Raw genomic sequence first — 25,387 nt, 5'->3', positions numbered from 1 at the left:
ACACATTTTTTTAAGCAATAAAAAGAAACAAATTGTCTGGATACATAGTGGATGTAGGCAGTTAGCCTGAGAAAAACCTTTCTTAAAAAAAAAAAAAAAAAGGAAACAAAACCAGTAAGCTCTCTTATTTCCCCTCCCAGCTACACGAAAGTAAAAAGTCACAAAACACAGTCTTGTGGTGTACTGAAGACTGACAGGTAAACAGTTTGCCAGCATAGGTATGTCATAAACCCTAGGTCTTTCTTTGGAATCAATCACATGGATCTTTCTCCTTTAATTATCTTCATCATTCAATGTATGATAAGTTTTTTATAAATTCCTGATTAATCTAGACTTTGTAGGACATGGCTCATTCCCTTTTTTATTTACTTCTCATACCTTTCACAGAAACAATGAATATTAATGCTGACTGATCTGAAACTGGTAGCATGTTTTGTGTAAAACAAATACAGAATTTTGTCAATACAGGAAGCACTGACAGTCTGAGAGAACTGGAGGGGAAGTGGAAGGATTGAAAGAATGGTGACACATTTTTCAGTTACTTTTTTCTATTACTTTTAATATTAGAATTGTAGATGTATTAATACCCAGTGTACTTACTCAGATATATGAGTATTTTTAAAGTCCTGTTTCATCAGTCAGCCAGGAACAGGCTTCGGAACCATGATCACCTACTCTGAAGAGAGTTCCTTAGGATCTAAATTTCCTATATGCTGCCAGTCCAAGTTACCATTTCTTATATGAGACAGGCGAAGATTAAATCATCGGTAATTCTGGAGACATTTTCTGTTCTATAGTCCTGTATTTTTGAGATGAAAATAGGACACTAAAAAACTGAGATAAACCAGAAGTTATTTAGGGTGTGGAGTTGCTGAAATATATTTACCTTTCAGAGAATAAAGTTTTGAGCTAGTATGTTGCGTGTACTTTTTTTCTTTAAAATTTTCTTAAAGTTATGCTGCCTATTACAGGTAGAGTTTTCAGAAACATAGAAAAGGCTCTTTATGTTCCGTGCGGGGCACAGAAAACAAAATAAACCCGACAAAGGTAACACGAGATGCGCACAGAGCCGGCTTTGAAATGAAACCTTTCCTTTCCAGGGGCACAGAGAGCGGGACCTCGGCTGATACCCCCATTTCACGACCGTTTGTGCGGCTCATGGGGCAATGAACGGGCGATCCGGCCTCCTTAGTTTCCATGGCAATTTCCAAGTTTCCAACGCCGCGCTTTCCTTCGCTCGGAACGCTCCCGATACTCAGGCACACCGCCAGGCGCGCCGAATCCTTCACGATAGCCCCAAGCCACGTCCCCTCCCCGTCAGGCCCTGCTCCACCGCCCCCGCCGGGACGCCCCGGTCGCCTCCGGCCTCTCCTGGAATGAACCCGGCAGGGCCAGGCCCAGGCGCCGCCTCGCAGCCGTTAGCGCTTTGTTTTCAAACTGCTGCCCGCAGCCCCCTAGGAACTACAGCCCCCAGGATGCCCTTCGGCACGGCGGCAGTGTGAGCATGCGCGGGCGCGCTAGCGTGAGCTGCGTGCGGGGGTGGCCGCGCCGGTGCGTCAGGCCCACCCCGGTCTAGAACGCCGCTGTGGTAGCGTCTGGGCGCCATGTTAGAAGGCCGGAGGGGAAGAGGAAAGTGAAGCGGCGGCGGCCGGGCCTAGCGAACGGATTTCTCCTCTTTCTAAGGCCTGACCCCGGCCCGTACCATGGTCACGATTCCCGCTTCTTGGCGGGACAAGTGACCGGTCCGGAGGCGAAAGTGGTGGGGGAGGACGAAGAAGAGGAGGAGGGAGAAGGGGACGACGCGGTGGTGGTGGTGGCGGCGGCGGCGGAGGAGGAGGAGGAGGGGCCGGAGAGACGATGCCGTTGTAAGTTAGAAAGCTCGCGAAGTGTCTTAAAGGCCTGCGTTTTGCCGGCCCTCAGCGTTCTCCCCGTAGTGCCCTACGCTCCCTGCCCGCTCGGGTCCTTTCCTCTGCCTCTCGCCCTTCCCCGGCCCTCCTCCACCTCCCCCCCCCCCTTCTTTCCCGGCCTCCGGTCCTGGGCTCTTCCGGTGCCGCAGTGTGAGGGGCCGTGGATCCGCGGCTCGCCGCCCAGCCCGCGAGAAGCTGCTTGCTTGCTTTCTTGTCCAGTCCGTCGTTATGAGTCTCGAAGGAGAGGCTGATGTGGCTTGTGTGTTGTCGTCGTCTTCTCCTTTTCGATCTTACAGCGGCAGCCGTGAGGCACCGGGCAGCCGCGGGGCGGATGCCTGCGGTGTCTTCGACCCCGCTCCCGAGGCAGGCGGCACGAAGTGGCAAAGCGCCGCATATTTATCCTTTTTTCACCCCGGCCGCGAACGGTGAAGCTCTTTTTCTGTCAGGAGCCCCTACAAAGCCTCTCGCCCTGTGGCCGCGCGAGCGGTTTTCCCTCATTCCGGAGTCAGGAGGGGCAGGGGCGCCGGTTCTCCCAGGCTCCTCGCCTGTACTCGGCTCACCCGCTCCCGGGTGGGTGCGAGGCGCCCGGGGGCCGAGCGGGCGCCCCCGCAGGCAGCGCCCCCTGCCCGGCAGTGGCAGCCGCGGTGTTCCCCCTGCCCCGCCATTCTTTACCCGGGAGCCCGGGGGCTTTCTCACCGAAAGCGTGAGCCTGGTGCTTCGGACCTGCTGTGCTGCAACCCTGGTCTTGTAGTCATGAATAACGAAATGGGACATAATTCTATCCCAGTTTCTTCCCCAAATTCCAACACCCCACCCCCTGAATTTTTTTCTTTTTTTTTTTTTCACCTCGCTGACGTATTGACGGCTCCGGGTTGAGACAACAAAACTTCCTGCTCCTCAGTTCCGTAGCGCATAATTTTTTAATTTTTTTATCCGATGTAAGTCGAGAGAATCAGGAGGTCAAGTAGCTTGTAAGAAAAGGCGTGTTTGTATGCTAGGTTCGGATTTTTTTATTAGTTTTTTTGTGGGGTTTTTTTTTTTTTTTTTGGTGGTGGGTTTTTTGTATGTGTGCTTTTTCTACTGAAAGATAAATAAAAATAATTTGGGATTATCCAGTATTGTTTCATAATTATTATTTGGCATTATTCACTGTTGTTTCTCGGTTAGTGTTTGGGGTTATTCACTATTGTGTTCAATGTGTAAAGTTTATGAGAAATGTAACTGTGCTTGCCTGCCGTGCCTGTTTTAGTCCAAAATATTAGTAAGTTAGTTGTGGGTTAGAGAACACCAAACAAAACGGAAAGAGTTTATGACAGAAAAAACACTGGGAGAATGCAGAAGGGAAAATGGTTATGCCAATTAATTCCTGATGCTTGTGTAATCAGGCTGCAGTGGCATTATAAGTAATTTTTGCACATGTTCTTTGTGGCAATGAAAAATTACCATAAACCAACTTTGAAGTTGGCTGGCCTTTTGGATTCAGGGAAATGGGAGTGTTTATTTTGCCTGTTTTTTTACTATCTATGTTCCAAATACTTACTAACAGCATTTTAAGGTTTAGGCTGCTTTTACAAATTGTAATAATAGCAATTCTGAACTCTGACAAGTGTGGAGTGACTTGATAGTTTTTCTTAGTGTTGTTCATTATACTTTAACTAGAAACTCTTAAATAATAAGTTATTTTTTTGCTAATAGATTGCTTTTTTCAGTATAAACATTACTTTGCAGCTTCACAGTACTGAGGTTTATTTTTGGTTAGGAAAAATAAAACTCAGATGGCATTTTTTCTTTTATCATGTTTGGAATGATTGAATTTGTATTCAGTCAAGACTTCAAAAGGAACATGGTAGTGCTAGTAGTGCTAGTAATGTTAATAATGCTAATTCTTGAATTTATAAAATTATACCTCTTAATTTTACAGAAAAAAAAGCTTTAAGTTTCTTTTCTATATTTTGTTTTTTCACTTGATGCTTTCTTTCATGCTTTTGGATGATAGTCTTTTTGAGTGAGAGTAAAACAACCCTATGTCACTGCCAGACTTTCAAGATGACAAACAATATACTAAATTTTTATTTTTTTTTTCTTGACCTTTTGGGTTTAAGCTTCATTTTTTAGGGTGGTGTTTACAGTTGGTGGAGCTGATTCCTATACAAGCAGAGGCTGTCATCTGGCATCTTTGTTACTTGGGAAGGCTTAGTTTAGAGTCCTCAAGAGGTGTAAGGCATTGTAGAGTCTGCAATGTATATCTATGCATAATTTTCTTAGTATGGTGTAAGACTATAAAAACAAACTTTACAAGATAAGGCACATCAGTAAAAGAGCAAAATCTGGTCTTGGTGATGCTGATAGCTCACATAGAATACTTTATCCTGTGCATTTTCTGAAGTGTAAGATGCTAGGGAGAAATGGAGCTCACGAAGCACTAAGCATGTTTGAATTGGGGCTTGGTGTCACACAGAAAGGCCACTGACTGTGAAGCAGCAGTTACGTTTCTGTGAGTTGGTGATACCTTTTTATGTAACCCAGGCCTTTGTGACTTTAGATAGAGAAACAATGCCATGTGTTTCTGAAGCTACTGATAGTATTACACTTAAAAAAAATACAACAAAAAAAGCTGTATCTGCTGGAATCATTACAAAAGACTTATTTTTTTCTAAAAACCAGCAGTGGAAATGTTCATAGCATCTGTGCACTTAGAAGTGCCATAAGTGCTAAAAATCTTAGCTATTGTTGGAATTGGTAACTTCCATATTAGAGTCTTGGAGTATCACTAGTGATTTTTTTCCCCAGTCTTTATTGTAGACAGCCAAGGTTATTCTCTGTTCTGAAATAAGACTTCTTTTGCTGCACTTTGCTTCAGACTTATGCAAAGTCATTGTTTTATTGACTTTTAATTAACAACTGTCAACTTGTATGCCAGAAGTACAGAACTATGTTTAAAATGTCTTGCAATGATTGGAAGTAGGTAAGTAGTATGTTTCTGAGGAGAGAGATCAGGTTTTTAGAGATTGTGTTGTGGAAAAAATAAATTTTTTCCTAACTTTGCAAAGGACTGGACCTACTTAAGAAGAATTTGTTGCTTTAATTTAAAATAATAACTTTATTAGTCAAGCAGAATTTAATATAAAAATGTATTCTGAGGATTTATTTGCTAGATGTAGTACAGAGGAACTGGATAGCAAGTATATGTGTTTTTGCAATACCTTTTGGTCTTCTAATGTCACTCCAAAAAACCCAGTTTGTATCTGTTAACACAGGGGTAATGCACAGAACTTGGAGGCCCAGTTATTTTGAGTTGAGCAAGTTTGACTGCTGAGGCAAATAAATCTCTTACAGTGAAACATTTAATGGGATTCCTAGTTCTTGGTTTTGAAACTTCCTGATATCTTCTGATTCAACATTTCTGAATTTTTTAAGTGGCTACCTTCTGGATTTTTTTTTTTTTAAATCCAGAATAGCAATAAACCTTATTTTTTGGTTCAAGTGGTGCCTGCAAAGTTCAGTAGAAATTTCTGTTGTTTAAACTTGAGAAACTTTTTCTGAAATTGTGTTGTTGCTAAGAATATTGGGGATGAACGTGTGTCTGTGCACACTGCCTTCACTATTCTTCCATGTAGAAGAATGAGAGAGAGAACTCAGGACTTAGTCAAATGTTAACAGAATATGTATGAATGTTCTTAGTTGTTTTCTGGGTTAGTCTCTTCTTCCATAGGTCTGTTTCTTCAATACTCATGTTCAGATTTGTTTTCAGGTATTTTGAATGTATCATACTGACAGTAGAGATCTTAAGTTGTGGTCTGAATGATCCAGCAATTTTCTACTACATGTTAAAACTTCTCCTAGGGAACTACAGCTGGGTCATCTTAACCATTTAAAGCATAAGTGTCCCAGCAACTGAATTGAACAAACTTCATTATGATTTCCTGTCTAGATTTCTGAAGTATTGTGTAGAGTGATAGCATTAAGCCAAAAAGTTTTATCTGGAATTTCTCAAGTCAGTCCTTGTAGGAGTCTTTAAAATAAGCAGAACCCCGCAAAACACTTCACTGATGCAGTGAAGCTTGAGCTATGTGCCTTTATCTTCAACTGACCAGATGGTGTGATGAGTGATACTGCTTCAGGAATCTGGCTTCAGTGTCTTACATCAGTAAATGAGAGAGACTGAATTTTACTGAGATGGAAGAGGCAAATAGAGGAGATATGATAGTACTTGAGATTCTTTAAGTCATGTATTGGTATCTCAAGGCAAGACTTAATGAGCCAAAAGTCCTGGCTGAAGTAGGACCAGGTGATCCTCTAGGTCTCTTCCAACCTGGCATTCTATGAGGTTAAAAGTCAAAAGTTAACAACACTGCATGGGTTATTGGCACTATTTGAAGACACAACAGCCCATGGTTTCTCTTACTTTGCCAGTGGTGACCTTATAGTGGAAAAAAGCTGATTTATAGGGATATATGAAGAGGGTTATATGATTTCTAGCAAAACCAAGGCTTGATAGCCAAAACCTGGAGGGGATTTTTGCATGCACTTGACTCACATTTTAAATGAGTTTTATCTTGAGTGCCTAAATCTCTTTTGGGGTGGATCAAAAATGAGTTTTAAATTTGTGGCATTCGAATTATTATTAAACATTATAGCATCTGGTTTTAAGATTTCAGTGGTTTGTGTTGCCTTTATTTCTGTGAAACATCCTAAGTTTCAGGAGTATGATGTTTAGATACTACAGTGCTGATTGCAACTGATTGTTTGCAATAATCATAAAATCTTGACTCGAATTACAAGGAAAATACTACCAGCAGAACAGCAGTAGAATCCTGGGAGTGAAGGTGAAAAAGCACAGAGAATGACAGGAGTTTTCAGGTGAGGCTAGGAGGAGGGTTAAATAAAGAGCATCCTTGAAAAAAGTTTGTGACAGGATACTTGTTTCTTCTGAGGAGGGTGAAAAGTTCCAGTGTTGTGAAAGGAGACAATTGTACAGTACTTTGAATTGGTATCCAACTTTTAGTTATGTATGAGGCACTATTATATGAGTATACCTTTATTCTATTTTCAGTTTAGATTGATGTGTTCGGGGTGTACCTGATCTTTAGAGGGTGCATTGGAAGCTTTTCCTTTCACACACAATCTAACCTCCCACCCCCTTAGCAAAATGTGTAGTCACTTCCATTTGAAGGAGTTAAAAGGTGTACAGCTCTGGAATATGTAGAGCCTCTTGTAAACTTTATTTGCTCTAGTTTTATTTGCCTTACGTTTTCTGTTCTTCTCTCTCCCACTTCTGCACTCTGTTGTAAAGTAATTTTCAATGGCCTTACTACCAGGGTTTACTCTTTCTGATTCAGTAATTACTGATTACACTATATGAAGATACTGCCTACCAAAACATTGGGTTCTGAAGGAAGTTATTTAACTGTTCAGCCATCACCAACAGAGACTAGAACTTTGTGTGTGTTTGTTTTTATATGTGGTAAAAATACATGTACATTTCTCTGAGGTATGAGTAATTCATATCCAGATATGAAATATTGGATCAAAATACTTGAAAATCAAACCACTGTAGCTGTTGCCCGATTTGTAGATGGTTTAAGCTGTCAGCATATGATCTTCAAAAATTCAGGTCAAACCAGAGCGACAGCAATAGCATGTTAAATTTAATTCTACATAATTTTCTGCAGCATTGTTTCATAGTTGTACAATTGACAGGTACCTCATATTCATAGCAGAGAAATGACAAGATCTGCATGCGTGTATGTGGTTAATAAGAAGCAGATAAGCAAATAACTCTATCTTTTTTTTTGGCAATATCAATATATGTAATTTTTCTTTAAAAAACCAACAAACCAAAACAAAAAATGACAAGCCCTAAACATGCTTTGAGTTGAATATCAGACCTTGACAAGGTCTGCCAAATTTGTCTCTGCCATTGCCACAGTTGAGTAGCTGCAGTGGGACTTTATGCTGACGTTCAGTACTCTTTGATTTTTGTTAATGCTTAACTTGAATGACTAGCAGATTTGACATACTACCACCACTCCTCTCAAGGCCTTACTTCCTTGATTCTTTCAGGTAGAAAGTTAGTGTTGATACTTTCCTGTCCTTTCGCTTTGAATAAATTTGATAGTTTAAACTAAGTGATTCCAAATGTCACAAATGATGACATGTCACAGGTAAAAACTAGGAGTGTCCATCTGTCTTTTCAACAGGGGACATAATGGACCAGAATGTGATCTTCATGGTTTAGGAAAAAGTAAAAGTAAAAGCTAGGAGTGATGATAATTAGCATTTTTTGGCTGAAATGTAACATATAAATACAACATTAAAGTTAGAAAATGAGCTTTTTATAGTTAAAAAGCAACTAGAAAATGCTTTACTTGAAGATTCTTGGTCTTGCAGAAGGTAGGGGATAAGGAGAGGTTATATGGTAACTTTCATGGCTTGGTGTAGTTTAAATGAATGAACATGCATGAACTTGCACTAGTAATAAATTGTGTCCTTAAATTATTTTAACAAACTTCAACCATATTTAAGCATCTTTTTTATTGTTTTATGAAGGCACTTTCCTGACATCTTTTGGTGTGCTGGTTAAACCTTAGAATAGGCTTAAGTCAGCAAGTATAAACAGTTGACCTTCAATTTAAATATTTATAGCTGGAATTAACCTATATTCTCTTCAGTATTAATATAGTTAAATGTAAGCTTCATTATATCTTTTGGAGTTGTCAAATTTTCTAAAAGGCAACTATGCTGAGAATTTAGGAGTGCATTTCAATTCAAGTGTTCTTATTAACTCCATTACCTTTGAATGCAGGTGAAATGTGTGTAGGATGGTCCTATCTTGTTAGAAAGCATCCTTATTTCACTCTTATGAAGTACAGAAATACAAAAGCAGTAACTCCAAAAAGTGTTTTTATATAATAATTCCCAAAGATGTAGACCAGGTGATTATTTTAACATTGTTTAGAGCTGTTGTTCTAGTTAACAGTTCCAAAGCCACGTTCTGCTGCAAGACTTATGCTGTAACCCAGGTCATAGAAGCAATCTGATGCTTGGTTGGGTTTTAGGTGCAGTAATTTGGGGGGCAAGGTGAAGCACTATTTTTAATTTGTCAGTTCTCAAATTGGTGAAGCATGGTTCTTAAAAGCAGGCAGAAGACAGAGGGCTCCATCAGTATTCCTGAACTCAGGAGTTTGCTTCACAGAATCTGGTTCTGAGTGACATTTACCTTTTTTTTATATATAAATATATTGCAAGATTTTAAATTAAAAATCAAATTTATTGTTTCAAATTAACAGTTGGCATAAGGGGAGAGGTTGCATTTCAAGTTTAACCACTTGCTTTGTGGTATAAGTAAAAATATTCACAATATGCAAAGGATGTTTGTGTACTGAGGCCTTTTGATTTCCAGGAGCTTTTTTTAGTAGCAGCTGTTTAGCTGAAACTACTATTCCTGTTGACATTCCTAAAATATTTATTTTAATAAGAAATTATGCTGTTGATGACAACAGGTTACAAAAGTGAAGTTGTGCTGTAGGTTTTTTCCTACATAATATGTACTTAGCCTGGAAATTTTGCTCATTTTGTATATATTATGTTATAATATATAATACACATAAACACAAAGAACCAATAATACAACAATATACAGGGGAGTGTTATGCTTGCCAAGAATAGGACTTTAAAGAAAAGAGACACCTCCATGTCAAAATTTCAAGCTGATAGCTTATTTTAAAGTTTATCTCTCAAAGTTGAAGGAGACCATACTGATTATATATAAAGCTTTTGCTTCAGTAGAGTGAATGTTTGAATTCAGGGAAAAAAAATACATCAGTGCATAATCTGAATTACAAATACCAGTTGTACATTTGGTATTAAACAAAATGTTCCTTTATACGTTAGAAAGGATGTAATCTTATGTAGTAAGAAAATAATTCAGATAGTACACTTCTGCACAAGTGTCAACTTTCAGGTAATACTTGCTGTAATACTTGATAAGGCCTTTAGAATAGCTGTTGATCTAACAGCCACTTTTTCTGACATGTGCATTTTGATGAGAGGCTTTTGTTGGTCCCTACAATGTTTCTTAAGTAACAAGTTGGTTACAGAAAATAAGCTTTTCAGTATGCTTTATAACAATGATAGGTATTTTTCAAAAATCAGAGATGGGGGGAAGAACAGTCATAATTTAGAGGGAAATTATATGTCAATATAAAACTAGTATTTAATGCTGCAAGTAACCTTTAGACCTTACTTAATACAGATTTAAGTAGTGGGGTTTTCTTAAACCTATGGAGTTTATGATGAGCAAGATTAACTGTTCTTAAAATTTGGCTGTCTTAAATGTTAAAATGCATAATTTATTAATACTGAATATGTTTGATTTTTTTTTTTTTTTTTTAAATAGCTACTTGTTGTTGCTTGTATTAAAAAAAGTTTTAGCTATAAGGGTGTAGCATGCAGAAAGTCACTGAATCCAAACAATTTTATGTTACATAAGACCAAGTTTAGTTTTGAAACATTTAAAATTAACTAACCTTAAGAGCCCAAACACTTTGGGAAGTAATGCTGTGTTAAAATGTGAAAGTCACAAATACATGCCCATTACGAAAAACAGTGTTGCTGTTGTCATCTGGGAAATCTTTTATAGTTCTCACAGTATGATAATTTTGCTGAAGTTCTTAAGTATGGTCTCTTATTCTTTCTTGTGATGTTGAAATATCAGGGATTCATTTGAGAGTGTCATCCTTCTGCTTGAGGATTGGTCCCATATATATCTGTAGTTTGAAAAGGGCAAGACAAGGATGCTATGAGGGCTTGTAGTTGGGCTGTTTGCTAGTGAACTAGGTTCTTCCAGATTTAACCCATTGCAGTGGGTTAGGTTTACCTAACCCTTACTTTTACTATTAAGAGAAAACATTGTATGAAGTAAAATGTCCTGAGGAATGCATAGAAGAGTACTGCTTGGATCTTAGGTACTTTGTGCTAGGCAAAGTCTAGCACAACCCTCCAATCTTCCGCCCCCCACCTCCCTAATAGAGCAATGCTCTCTATGTAATATTGCCAAAATGGATTGATCTGGTGTTGCTTGTCTAAGCATCCAGTTATGCTGGCCAGCAGAGAAGTCAACTTAAAGCTAACTGTATGATGCTCATGGGCTCAGAAGCCTTTTATGTGAATGTTTTGAGTATGTGAATTCAGCTGGTATAAAAGGTCATGCTCCATAACAACTTGTAATCCTGCAGTCACTGGTTGGAGAAACATAATTCTTTTTTGTCCTTAATACCACATTTAGCACATACTGACCTGGGATGTAAATGCTAACAGTAGGCTTACCTTTTGTTTCCTTTCAATGTGTCTCTTGCCTGCTACTCTGATATCAGAGAAAAAATATTTTACAATGTTTTTTTTGTGTGTCAGTAACTTTATCTAATTGCTTTTATTAGTCCCATTACAACCCAGGGATCACAAACACAGCAACTACAGAAGCATTATGGCATTACCTCACCTATCAGTTTAGCTGCCCCCAAGGAGTTTGACAGCATGCTTACCCAGAAATTAATCGAAACCCTAAAACCTTATGGTGTATTTGAAGAGGAAGAAGAACTGCAACGCAGGTGAGTAAATGTTCCCTCTAGCACTGGTGTTCTTCTGTTTCAAGGTTCATATAGTTGACTATTGAACCCCTAGAATGATTTTGTTCTTCAAATTTTTTACAAAAAACCTAGTGGAATTCTAAGTTTATTTTCCTCACCTTAAGAGGAATGTCTTAGAACAAAGGAATTTAAATGCATCTTAAATTTCAAGAGGCTGGTGTGCTTGTTTTCCCTTCATAACTGCTTTGTAGTGGCCCCTATACTTATTAAGCTTTCAAAAATTTTTTGCTGTCAGTAATGCTTCTCACTGTTTTTAGGTGCATATATTTGTATAAATTAGGATTTTATGTTGAAAGTGAATAAAATTTGTCTACCTGAAATGTGTTTAGGGCTTGCATGCTTGAGTTTTTCTTAGTTTCAAACCCTTGAATATCTTTAAAGGGCAAAAAACAGTGAGAGTTTTCTAAGAGTGACTGTTGTAGTATGTGTGTATGTATATATACATAACAGGATCTGTAATTAGAGCAGCAGTGTTACTGTAGTTGACTTGCTGTGTAATGATGATCAGGGTCTTAAAGTGCTGTTTGTTTGGTCTAAGTTTATGAACTGTGATTTTTGCTGTTTTATTAATAGGATCCTAATTTTGGGAAAATTAAATAACCTGGTAAAGGAATGGATACGAGAAATCAGTGAAAGCAAGGTATGTATTTATTTTACATAAAACCTGCTCATGCTGAGATTGCTGTAGGAAAATCATTCCAAAAGATGTGCAGTCTAAACAGGATGAATCTTAGATTTGGGGATCAAATTTGAAAACCAAGTTTCTTTTGTTTTCAGGCAGCATCACCCCTTCAGAGTAGAACCTTGTCAAAGAAAGAAACTGAAATATTGGAAAAAAGTCATGATAGCTGTAGTACTAATTTTCAATTGTTCCTTCTCTCTAGGTAGAAATATAGTTAGACCTTTGTCAGAATATATTTGTATACTATTACATTAATTACATGCTTAGTTTTTGGCTTTGTGAATCAGTGCTTGATTATAAAATGGACTTGCAGCTTTATGATCTGTGGTCTTTTTCTTTAGTGTCAGTCCTGTAATGTTACTTTTGTAGACTCCTAAGAATGATAGTAGTGTTATAGCTAGGTTATAGCACCTCCCCCCCCCCCGCCTTTTTATTTCTGAATTATTAGACACTTGCAAAAATGTAAAGATGGAGGTTGCTTTTATAAGGGTAAAAACTATTTTTCAAGCTATTTTGTTTTGAGTATGTTTGGGTTGTATTTCTTCTGTATACTTTTCCTATGAGATGGGAATTAATACAGGAACATGATGATGGGCAGGAATTATCCTGTTTTATATGTGTTAGTCCTTGAAAACAAAATGGTTGAAAGTATTGTGACTGTTCCAAGATTGAAAGTTATTTAAGTTTATCCATTATATGTTGCAAAATAAATAATTTTTTATTTGTTTATATCTTTTACCATGTAACCATTAATGTATGGTTTTAGATTGAAACATTGCATATTGTTATGCAGGGGTAAATGCCTTTACCCATAGTACCATGGATTCCAAAGGGTCTGAAGATACAAATCAAAGAACTTTAGTATGTGTACCTGAGCAATTCTAACATAAATACCTGCCCCAAACTCAAACTTTTCTTTAAAGAACGGTGTCTCTGAAAGTAATTAAATAAACACGGATACTGTAAACATCATTTTTCTGCTGTTCTAAATTCGAATCCATCATCAATTTCTGAGTCAGTTTAAAGTTCCTGAGTATTAAGCAAAATGTGTTTCATGTCCTTAATATTTTAAAACTTTCACCTGAAGTGTAGAACTGCTGAAGCATTTGAGGCAGTAATTTGTGATGTAGTTAAAAGTGGTTCTCAAGTTGCAAACATACATCACTCTTCTCTGTAAAACCTAAGATTATTATTTCAGTAGTAACTGTGCCTTAACAAGTTTTGTGTATTTTTTCCCTGCTGTTTTAAAATGTTTGTTGTTATAACTTGTCAGTATAAAATAACCGATTTTATTTGCTCCATTTAGAATCTTCCACAGTCTGTAATAGAAAATGTTGGAGGAAAAATTTTTACATTTGGATCCTATAGATTAGGGGTTCATACAAAAGGTAATATTTAATTTATTATAATAAAACTTGTACATTTGAGCTGATGATGTCTCTGTAAATGTCATGCTTAAGTAACAAAAACTGGCTATATTTAGAGGTGTGGTTAGCTGTTCCTTTTGTCAGCCATTTCCAGTCTTCATTTTAAATCAAAGAAATAAGTTCCTACTTTGTTTTTGTCATGGGTTTGGAAACAAAAAAACCTGGAAGTTATATAAAAAACAGATAGAATGCATACTTGGCTTCTCACGGTTTGTTCTTTGAAAATTACTGCAAATGTACTACATTTGAAAGAAGAGTGTTTTTCAGTATGCTTATTGCCCATGAATATTTTTTTCATTTGGTTTGACTTAGTGTTCCTAAAGAGAAGCCATTCTACAGGAAGAGAAATGAAAATTTTCATGTTTAGTTTAAAAACAAAATTCCGGCTATTGCTGGCATTTCATATGTGTGAAGTGTGAGGAACTTACCTTGTGCTAATAAACAATTTCAGGTGCTGATATTGATGCCCTGTGTGTTGCACCAAGACACGTTGAAAGAAGTGATTTTTTCACATCATTTTATGAAAAACTGAAACAGCAAGAAGAAGTAAAAGATCTGAGGGTATGTGAACTGCCTGGTACAGCTAGGTCAACTGATCATGCCAAAAAGTTAATAATGAAACACTTAATTCAATACATTAAATACATAAATATAACTTCACTATTAAGGCTTGGGGTATATTTTTAGTAGTAAGTTGTCACTGTAGTCAAAATATACAGTGACTTGTCCAAATATCCTCTGTTCCTACTTGATACTTGTTTAAAATTCTGGATGCCAGAGTGATCTCCTAGCATCTGTGTTAGTGTATCTGCTTGCTCTCTATCAGCAGGAAGATGCAAATGTGAATGTGAGCTTGAAAAGGATCAGGACAAAAATGTATTTCTAATGACAGTTTTAGAGTATAGTGTTATGCTGCTGTTTTTATCATTTTATGCTTATTTAAACAATTACAGTGGTTGACAGTAACTAAACCTATATTGGCTGTCAACTGTGCATTTGTAAATGGAAATTATATTTTTAGTGTGTTGTGCAAAAGATTTTTAGCATGAAGTGATTAGAATTTAGCATAAATCTTTTTGGTGTTGGTTCAGTAAATTTTTTCTGCTGCAAGCTGGCGTGGGGTTTTTGTTTTGGTTTGGTTTTTTTTTAATGAAGGTAGTCTTTTATAGTCTTTTTTAGATGAAGATAGTCTTGTTAGTCTTAAACTTTGTTAGGTTTACTTTTGATCCCACAAAATAAATGGAACTTTCTCTGCAGCATTCTTCTAACTGTTCATCCTGGTTGCTAACTCCCAGGGTAGTGCAAACATTTGGTGATAACACTATATTCACTGAAACAACTGCTCTAAATTCTTTCTTATCTGAACACTTTTAGTGATCTCTAAATCCACATCCTGTCACTAAAAGGATTCTGATTTTCAGATTTCCAATTAGTTTTGCTATGAAGTATCTAACTCAAGCTAATGTAGTTGATTTAGCAGCAATGTAGATCAGTGGATGCTACTCATTGTAGCTCCACAGTGATGTCAATAAGCTTTAAGTGTCATTGTTGTAACACTTTTCAAGATTCCAGCTAGGTCTAAGAAAGTTTGTACATTTCCGTCTTCAGTGATTGCTCTAGTGAGTGAGTCTGAGTGGTGAACTTTCTATTTTGCTATAGGGTCCATCCTGCCACCTAGTGATGTTAAAGTAATGATAACCAAGGTGAAGTGCAGAGAGCAGTAGTCTGTTCTCGTACTGTTAAGAACTGGAACAGTCTTAGAATTCTGTGTAGCTTCTGAGAGTTCCCAACTTTTCTTCTTCAGAAGTATGAAGTATTCTTTGCAGAGCACTGCTTTAGTAAAAGCACATCCTCATTTCAGCTGCTCAGTTCAGGGAGGTGTTTCTCCTGGCTGATTGCAAAGTTGACATCATGTTTCATAGTTTTGTCATGGATAATGCTTATCAAAGTACTTTATTAATGACTAGATTGAGAAGAGATGCTCAAGTTCTTGACAGCACTGGTAACTTGGAAATGGTTTAGGTCAGGTTGGACTGCATAGTTACACTATGTTGGAAAAAGACATTGCTGACAAAGATAAACTTGAAATGGAAATGTTTAGACCTGCCAACTATTGCTTGTAATTTTTCTTCTAATAATGAAAATGAAATATAACTTTTTTTCCCCTCCAGGCTGTTGAAGAAGCTTTTGTCCCAGTTATTAAACTTTGTTTTGATGGAATAGAGGTAACAATCATCTTTTATTTTATATTAGTAGAATATGGTTAAAAAAGAGAGTTTTCAAGATCTCATACTCATGTAGTATTCAGTAATGTGAGTGATATTAAAGTGACTGCTAAGTATGCCCAAGTTCCTGACCGCAGTCCTCAGTTGTGTAATTTAAAGTGGGGCTTTAAGACAAGTCTTTCTTGATGCACTTAGAGCTGTGTGTAGAGTAACTCCCTCTTCTTTTTTAGGTACTGTTGCCAACTTGTCCTGATTTAGTTTACTGACCTGTAGTGTACTGGTGTTGACACTAGTAATTTTTAACATCTATTAGAAAATATATTACTAAACAATGTGGTTACAGTGGTTTGTTTTTTTCTTCTAACAATTAACTTTCCAAAGCTTAAACACAGGTTTGCTTCAGTATCTTCTATACTGTATTAAGTTGTGTGATCTTTGATCAGTTGTCAGGAGGGTACTGCTGAAGGCAAGCAGGGTATCTTCTTTGTCCTGATCTCTTCAGATGTCTATAAACACATGACCAAAACAATGCTGCTGCCTGTAGCCTTATGGATCAGCTGTCTTGCAGGGATGAACTTGCTTAACTTGTCTTTTACTACTTTGAGAGAAGCTGCTGAGAAAACAGAAGCACTGCTTTTCAAAAGATACTCTGTCAGCCTTTCCTGGACTGCTTTATAGTCAGCCTGTCTTATTCTCTTGGCAATAAGACAAAAACAAATAAACTGCTTATATATACAGTTCATCAGAATTGTAGCTGGATTATGTCAAATATGTCAACTGATGGGTACAAGAGGGGTACTTCACAGTGGGGAAAAAAATCCCATGCCAGTCTTCTGACACGATGTAATTTGAAGAGCCGTAGTATGTACAGAAAACTGGACAAATCCTTTTCTCCTGGTCTGAGTTAAATCTCTGCCTTACAATTACAATGGTTGAAGATGAACCACTTCTCTTGCCCACATGCATCCAGCTTTACTTATTTGTGTTTTCACTGACATTTTTGTTAGTTGGCACTTATTCAGAGAGATGTGTTTTTCTCCAAATGAGAGAGATATGGAGAGAAAAACAAAATCGCTAGCCTGTGACTTTGCATCTTTGTTGGCCATTTTATTACTGTTCACATACAGTTGGGTGTTAGGAATATATATCTGGAGGTTCTGTTTTCTGTTTATGTAGCTTAGGTATCCATCCTAAATATTGAAACTTCCTATAAACATCTTTTGGTTAGTTTGTTTTTTGTATGTTTTTCATTTTTTTTCAATCACATTCAAACCAGTCCGTTCCTTCCTCCCCCCATCTTTTTTTTTTTTTGTAATGAAATTTAAAATACAACTAGGGAATAAAAGGATTTTCTGCTATAAAAGCAGTAGTATCTTGCTCTATTACAGTTAATTTGTTATGAGCACTGCTGGTTTATGTTTGGCTGAGACTTAACTCATATTGCTGACAGTGTATTAGAGTTCTCTAGTCTTGAACACTAACCTATCATAAGCACTGTTTTTATATATACAAGTGTTATTAGACCACAATTCTGTGGTCTTTCACGTGTTTTATGTTCTTGCCTAAAATTAATGGGCACCTTCTTTGGTTCTTTTTTTTTCCCTGAAGATAACCCCTGCCTTCCTCCTACCCCCCAGAGCACCACCAACGTAGGACTGTTTGTTGATTTGAAAAATCCTTTTTATTGTCAGTGAAATTTTGAGTCTTTAAACATGCTGGACCTTCAAGCTGAAGTTAATTTCAAACTTTTTTCAAAACTGGTTTTTGAAAAGCAGTACTTTTGAATTAAGTAGAAACTTCTTTTTGTATTACAGAGTTACTTTGTATTCTCATCATACAGACTGGCTTAAGTCTGGAAAAGCAAACTGGCTTCTCTACTCTTTGTTATGTCCTTAATGCCTGTGGGACAATGTAAAGCTCTAGTTCAGTGCTGAATAGTGTCTTAGGTGTTCTTGACCTTGAAAAACAATTACCACAAGATATTGCAGAAGTAACAGCAAAAAAAAAAAAAAAAAAAAAATTACATAATTTCAAAAGTTACACAACTTTATACAGTTGCTCAGTAGCTTGCTGGATTTCCAAAACTTCTTGTTTTCTGTAATCAGTATGTAGATTTTCCATAGATACTGGTCTTATACAAAAGCAAGTAGCTGCACATATGCTCTACAGAGGTAGATGAGAAAGGTCATCTACTTTTTCTGTAATTTTGAGAATCTTTCTTTTAAAACTAGGCTATGCTTTTGAGAATTGCTCTGACAAGCAGAACTTTTTATTCTGGATCTGGAAGTGGTGCTTGTCCCCAGATGATTTATTTGTGTGATGTTTCTGTATTGATTTTAATGTGTATTTTATCTTCTTGGAAAAGTATCCATAAGATAAATGAAGCAACAGGAAGTGTTGCAGTGTCTGTGAAGGGTGTTAGCATGTATTGTTTAAAGGGATTCTTTGTACTTGGAAGACTACTGTTCTTGTTAAGTGTAACATGGTGAAAATTAATTTCATAAAATTGTTTCTACAGAAGAACGCTTTTCTAACATCTTACATCTTTCTTTTTTTTAGATTGATATTTTGTTTGCAAGATTAGCCCTGCAAACTATTCCTGAGGACTTAGACCTACGAGACGATAGCCTACTTAAAAATTTAGACATTAGATGCATACGAAGTCTTAATGGTATGTATATAGAATAGAGTTTACATATAAATTTCTCATTAAGTATCCTAATATGGTTTGATACAGTAGATTACTTGTGGACTTGAGGCAAAAATGCAGAAAATATGTATCTGGAAGTCATGTTTTATGTATCTTTTTGGAGAGAGGAGTTGTTTCTTGTTGGCCAGATTTTAATTTTTTTTTTTATTGGGTAGTAAATGGTTCTGTCTTGGGTATTAATGGGACTTGCAAGACTTTTGTGGAGCATAGTCTGCCTCTATTAAGTGTGCACATTTTCTAATTTGGATGTGTTTTAATATGCATAAACAAACTTGCTTAAGTGATAAAATAGGGATACCAAATGCTATTAGTTCATGTCATGTCCTTAGTATCTTACCAGTTTATGTAACCCTTAATTTTCTATGATACCAGTAGTGACCTCAGCCAGTATGCAAATTGGTGGGGTGGAAGAGGAGCATGTGATGTATTGCTGACTTCTGTTATGAGCTGAAAACTTGATAATTTGAGAGTACCATACGAACTTGCACTATTTTGTGGAATTTACATTTGTATGGTGTCTAGAATTCTTACTAGGCCTTTACTTGCTTTGAAAGGAAATCCTAGTCTCTAGTTATTTAGTAAATATGAACAACTACTTATTCTTGATTTTAAAAAAAAGTAAATGTCATTTGTAAGTTATTCTTAAGCCTGAAAATATCCCATAGAAGTAGTGATAAATTCAGTAATATATCATAAATTGTTCTCATAAATTCAGAGCTTTGACCTGTGATTTGCAGGTTTTCTGTAGGTCCATGGAGACTCATGCTTTTTAAAATTTGTCTGCATGTTCTGTGATACACTGCATGTAGTCCTGTGACAGCAAAATTTAACATTTGCTTTTCTCTTAAATGGCCTGTACAGTTCATTAATAACAGAAAATCAAGTAGCTCTTCAAAAATACAGCTTTGTGTGCCCGAGTTGTCTTCCTCAGTGCTGATGTAAAACAGTAAGGAAGGAAAATGTTAAGCTTTGTAATCCCAAACAAAAGTGATCAAAACACAAAATGAGTTTCTGATATGCTGATCTAAAGAGTTGGTTGTTTTGAAGGTGAGGGGGGAGCAGCAAAAAACCTTGCAGGCAGCAGGTGTAATGGATTCTTTCTTTTGGCAGGTTGCCGAGTAACCGATGAAATTCTGCATCTAGTACCAAACATTGACAACTTCAGGTTAACACTGAGAGCTATCAAACTGTGGGCAAAACGTAAGCAGTTTTATTCCAAAATTTGTGAACTGTTCGTTAACTCTTACGGTTACTGATAACTCTCCTTTTTTTCTCTTCTTAATCCACAGGCCACAACATCTATTCCAATATACTAGGTTTCCTTGGTGGTGTTTCCTGGGCTATGCTAGTAGCAAGAACTTGCCAGCTTTATCCAAATGCAATAGCATCAACTCTTGTACATAAATTTTTCTTGGTATTTTCTAAATGGTATGTTTTTTAAAAAAATTAGATTACACTAAAATAAAACTATTTGTAGACACTAAATTTTAGTCCTGTTTTTATGCTATCATTTACAGCTGTTGCCAGATTTAGATGGTAGTTAAGTATTGTTCTTGCTGCCAGAAAGTTTTTAGCTTGAGATTTTCAGTAAGTCATCCAGCATGTCTTGTTCTTAAAGTGTCCAAAACAAAAACATCTGGTTATGAATTAAAATTGAAGTATTTGTTGTATCTCAACGCAACTCTTCTGATAAAAGACTTATATAGTGCAGAATAAGGCCAGACACTTTGAAGTCTTTTAATGTTCAGATACTGCGATAACAATAAAACAAATTATGAAGTATGTCGGTATCTGTTTCAGGCACATAGCTTAATGCATTTCAGGAGAAGTGGTGGCAAAAGTGTGGTTTTTAATTTTGTCAGTGTGGAGAGGTAGGTGTGTTGGAGTTACATGTGGTTTCATACTGTTGAGCTAGTTACCTTAGAAAATGGATTGAATGGCTCTGGGAGCAATGGGAAATTTAGAATTAATGTGATAAATGTGTACTTTGCAAATTGCAAAGGAATGCTCTTCTTGAAAAAGTGTGTCTGGATACCTGTGTATTCTTCAGGAGACACTGACATATTTTAAGAATCATTGTACCAAATTGTTGCTTTAGTGCAAGTATGCCTTTCCTTCTTAAAGGGAAGGTAATTTGCAGTTCCACTGTCTTGAATCCATAGGCTTTATGGCCTCTTTAAGGTACCTGGTGTTGAATAATATCTCGGCACACTAAGGTAGTAGAGGAAAGTAGGTTGTAAGCTCTGATTAATATATTCTTATTGGTACTGTCTGTTTCATGTGTGCATAGCATAAAACCATTCATTTAACAAATACCAACAGATTGACTGACTTGTGCTCTTTATGGGAAGATAACTTTATTCATGGGAGTATAGTTGCCTTGAAGAACTGAAGTGTGCCTTTTCTTTTTAGTGTTTCATTCATCATGGTTCTGTTGTTTCTGGAAAAATTTTTGATAGCAAGAGTTTTGTTTTAATATTTAGTACTGTAGTCATGCTGGCTGTTTCTTTGTAGTTTGTCCATGAAACAGCTAGCTTGAAGATGGACCCAATGTCAGTCTTCACAGAGAAATTTATCTTCGTTCAATATGTTTCAAGAAGAAGTTTGAAGAGTTTACTTTAGTTACGTAAACCAGTGGTTATAAAGGTCCAAGACTATTGTATATCAATTGTTGTGATGCCAAGGAGAAATTCATTACAGCTGCATTGTAGTTCAGGAATATAGTTAATTTAAACAACCCCAGTTAGACCAGCTTAGTCTTGAGGAAATCATGCTGTGCCTTGAGAGAAGAGTTAAGAAGAATTGCATTCAAAAGTACTGTTTGATGAACATACATGGTTGTATTTAATAGTCTTATTCAGTGCTACAATCTTTTTGAACAGGGAATGGCCAAATCCAGTGCTATTGAAACAGCCAGAAGAATGCAATCTTAATTTGCCTGTATGGGATCCAAGGGTTAGTGTATTATTTTTTCCCCTATAAGTCACACTGTACAATAACTTCACTTGCTTAAAGAATCCTTGGTGAGCTTTATTTTGGGTTTATTAAACTTCATATTTTGGTATGATGTCTCCCTTTATAAGTAACCTCTAGTTTTCCTGACTGTGGAACAAAGCCTAATTTTGTAAACTGACCGCTTGAAGCACATTTGCTGAACAATGTACTTTTTCCTCCCAACTTTTGCAATTAGTGATCTTAAAAAATATTCAGTGTAATTAGGCATATTCCTTAAAGCAATAAACTGAAAACTGCTTGTCCTAAATGTTTTTTTTTTTAAAACTCCTTATCCTAAAACTGTTTGCCTCTGACTTAAAACCTATTAGTTTTGCAAGAGTATTGAATTACTTTCAGTGCAGTAATCACAGCTGGATGGGTTTGGTTTTGTATAGTTTTAGTAATTTTACTTTTCATCTTGGGAGAAAGATCATCATAAACTTGAAGTCTGAAGTTGTTTTGTGTATCATTTGTAGTGTTTGATTTCTGTCATTGTAGCAGTTGATATTAAGGACATCAGACACTAATGTCCTTCAGGCAGTCAATAAAACAGCTTGCAGCAGATGCACCGTTCACATTCTGAGGTTTCCATAGGGCATAACCTGAATGTGTTCAGTGCTGTTTTGTCAATTTTAGAAAAGTTAGGGTTTAACTAATCTTTTTGGTGAATACTGTAAGCACCACAAGTTGAGTTGTGTGCTCTGTTGCACTTCAGAACTTGTTTTGGGGTTGACAGAAGTCCATGTTTAAATACTGTGAGAGAGTTGAAAAAGTATTATTAAATCTTAATGTTACAGGTAAAAGGCTTGAGGTCAGGGTGTGATAGGAATTGTCCATGTTGTAGTAGCTAAACAAAGTGGGTGAAACTAATGACAGGGTTTTTTCTTTAACTTACTATCTACAAGATTGACACCCTAATGCTATTTAAAATGTATTTTGCATGTGTGTGTTTTGTCCCTTCTTTTTTGTTTCCCTGTTTGCTGTTTAATAAAAGATCTGTTAAGTGATGCTTCTGTCAGGTTGCCTAGAGCCTGTTGTCTTAAGCTGGCTTGTTATTTTCAGTAGTGTCACAAAAATAAAGGATAAAATATTTTTCGCAAGTTCTGAAGGCAGTCATTCTTCTGAAGGTGCTCAGTTGGTGATAAGTTATCCTTGTTTTGACGCTATCACAAGCTAATTACTATTAAAGAGAAATTATTCAGTTCAGTTGCTATTTCTGGACTTAAAAATACCCGCACCTTGATCTTGGTGTGCTGACAGGTTACAGCCCCCCCATCACTAGTTCAGAATAAGGTCCTTTGTGAAAGCGTTGTCCTTGTTTTCTAAACTTCTCTCTCAACTGCTGGTAAATTTACTTGATCTGCAAACTAAGATTTATTAGAATTTAAGAATGTTGTAGTAAAGGGAAACATCCAAATTTATTAACTTCTGTGTATGCTTGAAGAAAACTGATTGGCTGTTGTTATATATAGGTAAACCCCAGTGATAGGTACCATCTTATGCCTATAATTACACCAGCATACCCACAGCAGAACTCTACCTACAATGTGTCCGTTTCCACACGGATGGTCATGGTTGAGGAATTTAAACAAGGTAAGTTTTACCTTATGCTCTCTATATAAATGTATTCAGACAGATTTTAAATAGTTCCATTGTGGGTATACTTTTTGAGGGGGGGAGGAGGGTGTTAAATAGATCTTGATGTGAGACTCTTCTGAGAAGGTAGAATGTGGTCTGTTTTCCGTATCTGACTTAAAGTTCCAAATTCAGTAGAGACTTCTGCAGAACTGTCCTTCATTTTTAGAAACTGGGGATGATTAATTAGAATGTGTTGTGCTTTGCAAATAAGCAAAAGTACAATACAATTTTTTGTTTGGTTATTTTAGTGGCTTTAGATTGTGTCTTGCTACCTAGAAGATAAGTGTGGTAATCCCACTTGATGGCCATTTCTTAGCCTAATAGAAGACAATATCCTTACTCAGAGATGAGTCCTCTAGATTTATTTTAGTAATCTACTTGGATAATTAGAGTAGATAAGAAAACATATTGTCAAATCAAGAATAGACTTGATGCAGAGACCAACTACCAGTAGCATCCTCAGGCAGAGCAGTAGTTTATTGTCTCACTGTTTCTTTGCCTTTTTATACAATGCCTTGAATAAAAGATTATTCAAGTACCATAATGAAAAAAAACCTCCTCTCTTCTTTGGACTGAGTAGTTACTCCGGTGTAAAGAAAAGATTAAATTGATCTTGAGCTGTGTTACACTTTGAAGCAAAAATATGTGAAATAATGGGTCTACTAATAAAAAACCAAATCTCTAAAACTATTTTATTGAGGTTGTTGTTAATAATATGACTGCATAACTAATGACCACTTAAGGTATGACTGGAATATAAAACTTGCTGATAAATTCCTTTGAATTTGAAGGGGGGAAATAATTTGTAGTAACCTTAAGTTAATAACCTGTTTTTACTCTGGCTACTAAACCATTTAAAATAAAAAAGTTTAAATGTTTTTTTATAATTTAGGTCTTGCTATCACAGATGAAATTTTGCTGAGTAAGGCAGAGTGGTCCAAACTTTTTGAAGCTCCAAACTTCTTTCAAAAGTACAAGTATGTATTTTATGGCATGGCAGAATATTTTAATTTTTTATCAGTTTATAATACCTAGCGATTCTCTGTAGCGTAGGATTTAAAATAGATGTTTGACTTCTGAAATGATTTTTTAGGATTTTCTATATAGAGGGTGAGTGAATGCTCTGTTGTCCTTTCAGAAAATTTATCATTTCCTTAGATAGTTCTTTTTTGTCTTTAGCATGTATTTCATAGACCTGTTAGTCCTTGACCAGATATTTAGAGTATCACCAGTTACCTACCTGATTGGTGTGCTACCCATAAAATTGAAGATGCATCAGCTGGCTTAACTAACAGAAATGTTCTTTAGTGGTGTCAGCATTCTAAAAAATGGGTCTTGCCTCCCAGGAAACAAGACATTGAAAGAATTAATTCTGAAGGTCAATATTTAAGATGCATACATACTTGAAAATGTGTTTTATTTTGTCAATATAGTCAACAGTCTACTCCGAAAATAAAAGATATTTTTGCAATTGTGTTGACTAACTGCCAGATGTACTAGTTATTACTAGATTTTTATTTTTCATTGAAGCTTAAGACTTTCAGCTCTTCATTAATACCCTTTCACACCTAGCTTCTCTAATTTTGTATTGTGTTTGAGGGAAATACTGAATTTCACACTTCACATTTTTAGGGTTTCTAGTAATATGCTTATGGGGCAAAAGCTTGTTTAATGTGTATGGACCTGCTGAAAGTTGTATTTTTTAAATAAATACAGATTATTAAAATATGGACTACATCTTCTTTGCCCTGAGTTGAAATGGGAGACCCATTTTTCTTGAATCAGTATCAAATATTTTACACTTGTTTCTGTGTTGGGTGGGTGGTTGGTAATGTATTAATCTAAACAACATTGAAATATACAGTTCCCCCATTAAAAGAGACTGATGACCTTCATAATGTGTCTGTGTTTTGTTTCTATACCTTTTGCATGATAAAAGCTTTAAAACATTTGGTTGGCTTTTATGTTGTACCTTGGAGATTAAGATGGAAAACATTTAAGAGCAGAGCAAAGTTGTTACTTTCTGAAGTTAAAAATGGGATGCAGCAAATCAGTTTCTGCTGAAGAGATTGCTAGTAAGATCCATGGTACCTTTTATTTTTTTCCAGACTAGGAAAAAATAGGAAACTTAAATTAGTATTATTTCAAATCATATTT

General features: G+C 36.5%; 1 protein-coding gene across 4 annotated transcripts in view; it reads left to right on the top strand.

Annotated features, from left to right (window-relative positions):
- Positions 1-1,549: 1,549 nt before the first annotated feature.
- The window catches only part of PAPOLA (poly(A) polymerase alpha), a 42,817-nt gene continuing 18,979 nt past the window's right edge, over positions 1,550-25,387 (top strand). For 2 of the 4 annotated variants that reach the window (XM_071745661.1, XM_071745660.1), the window contains exons 1-12: positions 1,552-1,865; positions 11,345-11,515; positions 12,128-12,194; positions 13,543-13,624; positions 14,115-14,224; positions 15,835-15,888; positions 18,448-18,559; positions 19,709-19,798; positions 19,888-20,026; positions 21,481-21,553; positions 23,065-23,185; positions 24,123-24,207. In XM_071745661.1, coding sequence (XP_071601762.1) covers positions 1,858-1,865; positions 11,345-11,515; positions 12,128-12,194; positions 13,543-13,624; positions 14,115-14,224; positions 15,835-15,888; positions 18,448-18,559; positions 19,709-19,798; positions 19,888-20,026; positions 21,481-21,553; positions 23,065-23,185; positions 24,123-24,207 — 1,112 coding nt within the window. In that variant the 5' untranslated portion in view covers positions 1,552-1,857. Of the gene's footprint in view, positions 1,866-11,344; positions 11,516-12,127; positions 12,195-13,542; positions 13,625-14,114; positions 14,225-15,834; positions 15,889-18,447; positions 18,560-19,708; positions 19,799-19,887; positions 20,027-21,480; positions 21,554-23,064; positions 23,186-24,122; positions 24,208-25,387 lie in introns of all 4 variants that reach the window. The other 2 variants (XM_071745664.1, XM_071745663.1) reach the window with 2 other exon arrangements.

The sequence above is a fragment of the Heliangelus exortis genome, chromosome 5 (assembly GCF_036169615.1).
Source record: "Heliangelus exortis chromosome 5, bHelExo1.hap1, whole genome shotgun sequence".
In the NCBI taxonomy this organism is placed as follows: Eukaryota; Metazoa; Chordata; class Aves; order Apodiformes; family Trochilidae; genus Heliangelus; species Heliangelus exortis.
This window is presented reverse-complemented; position numbering and strand designations above follow the sequence as displayed.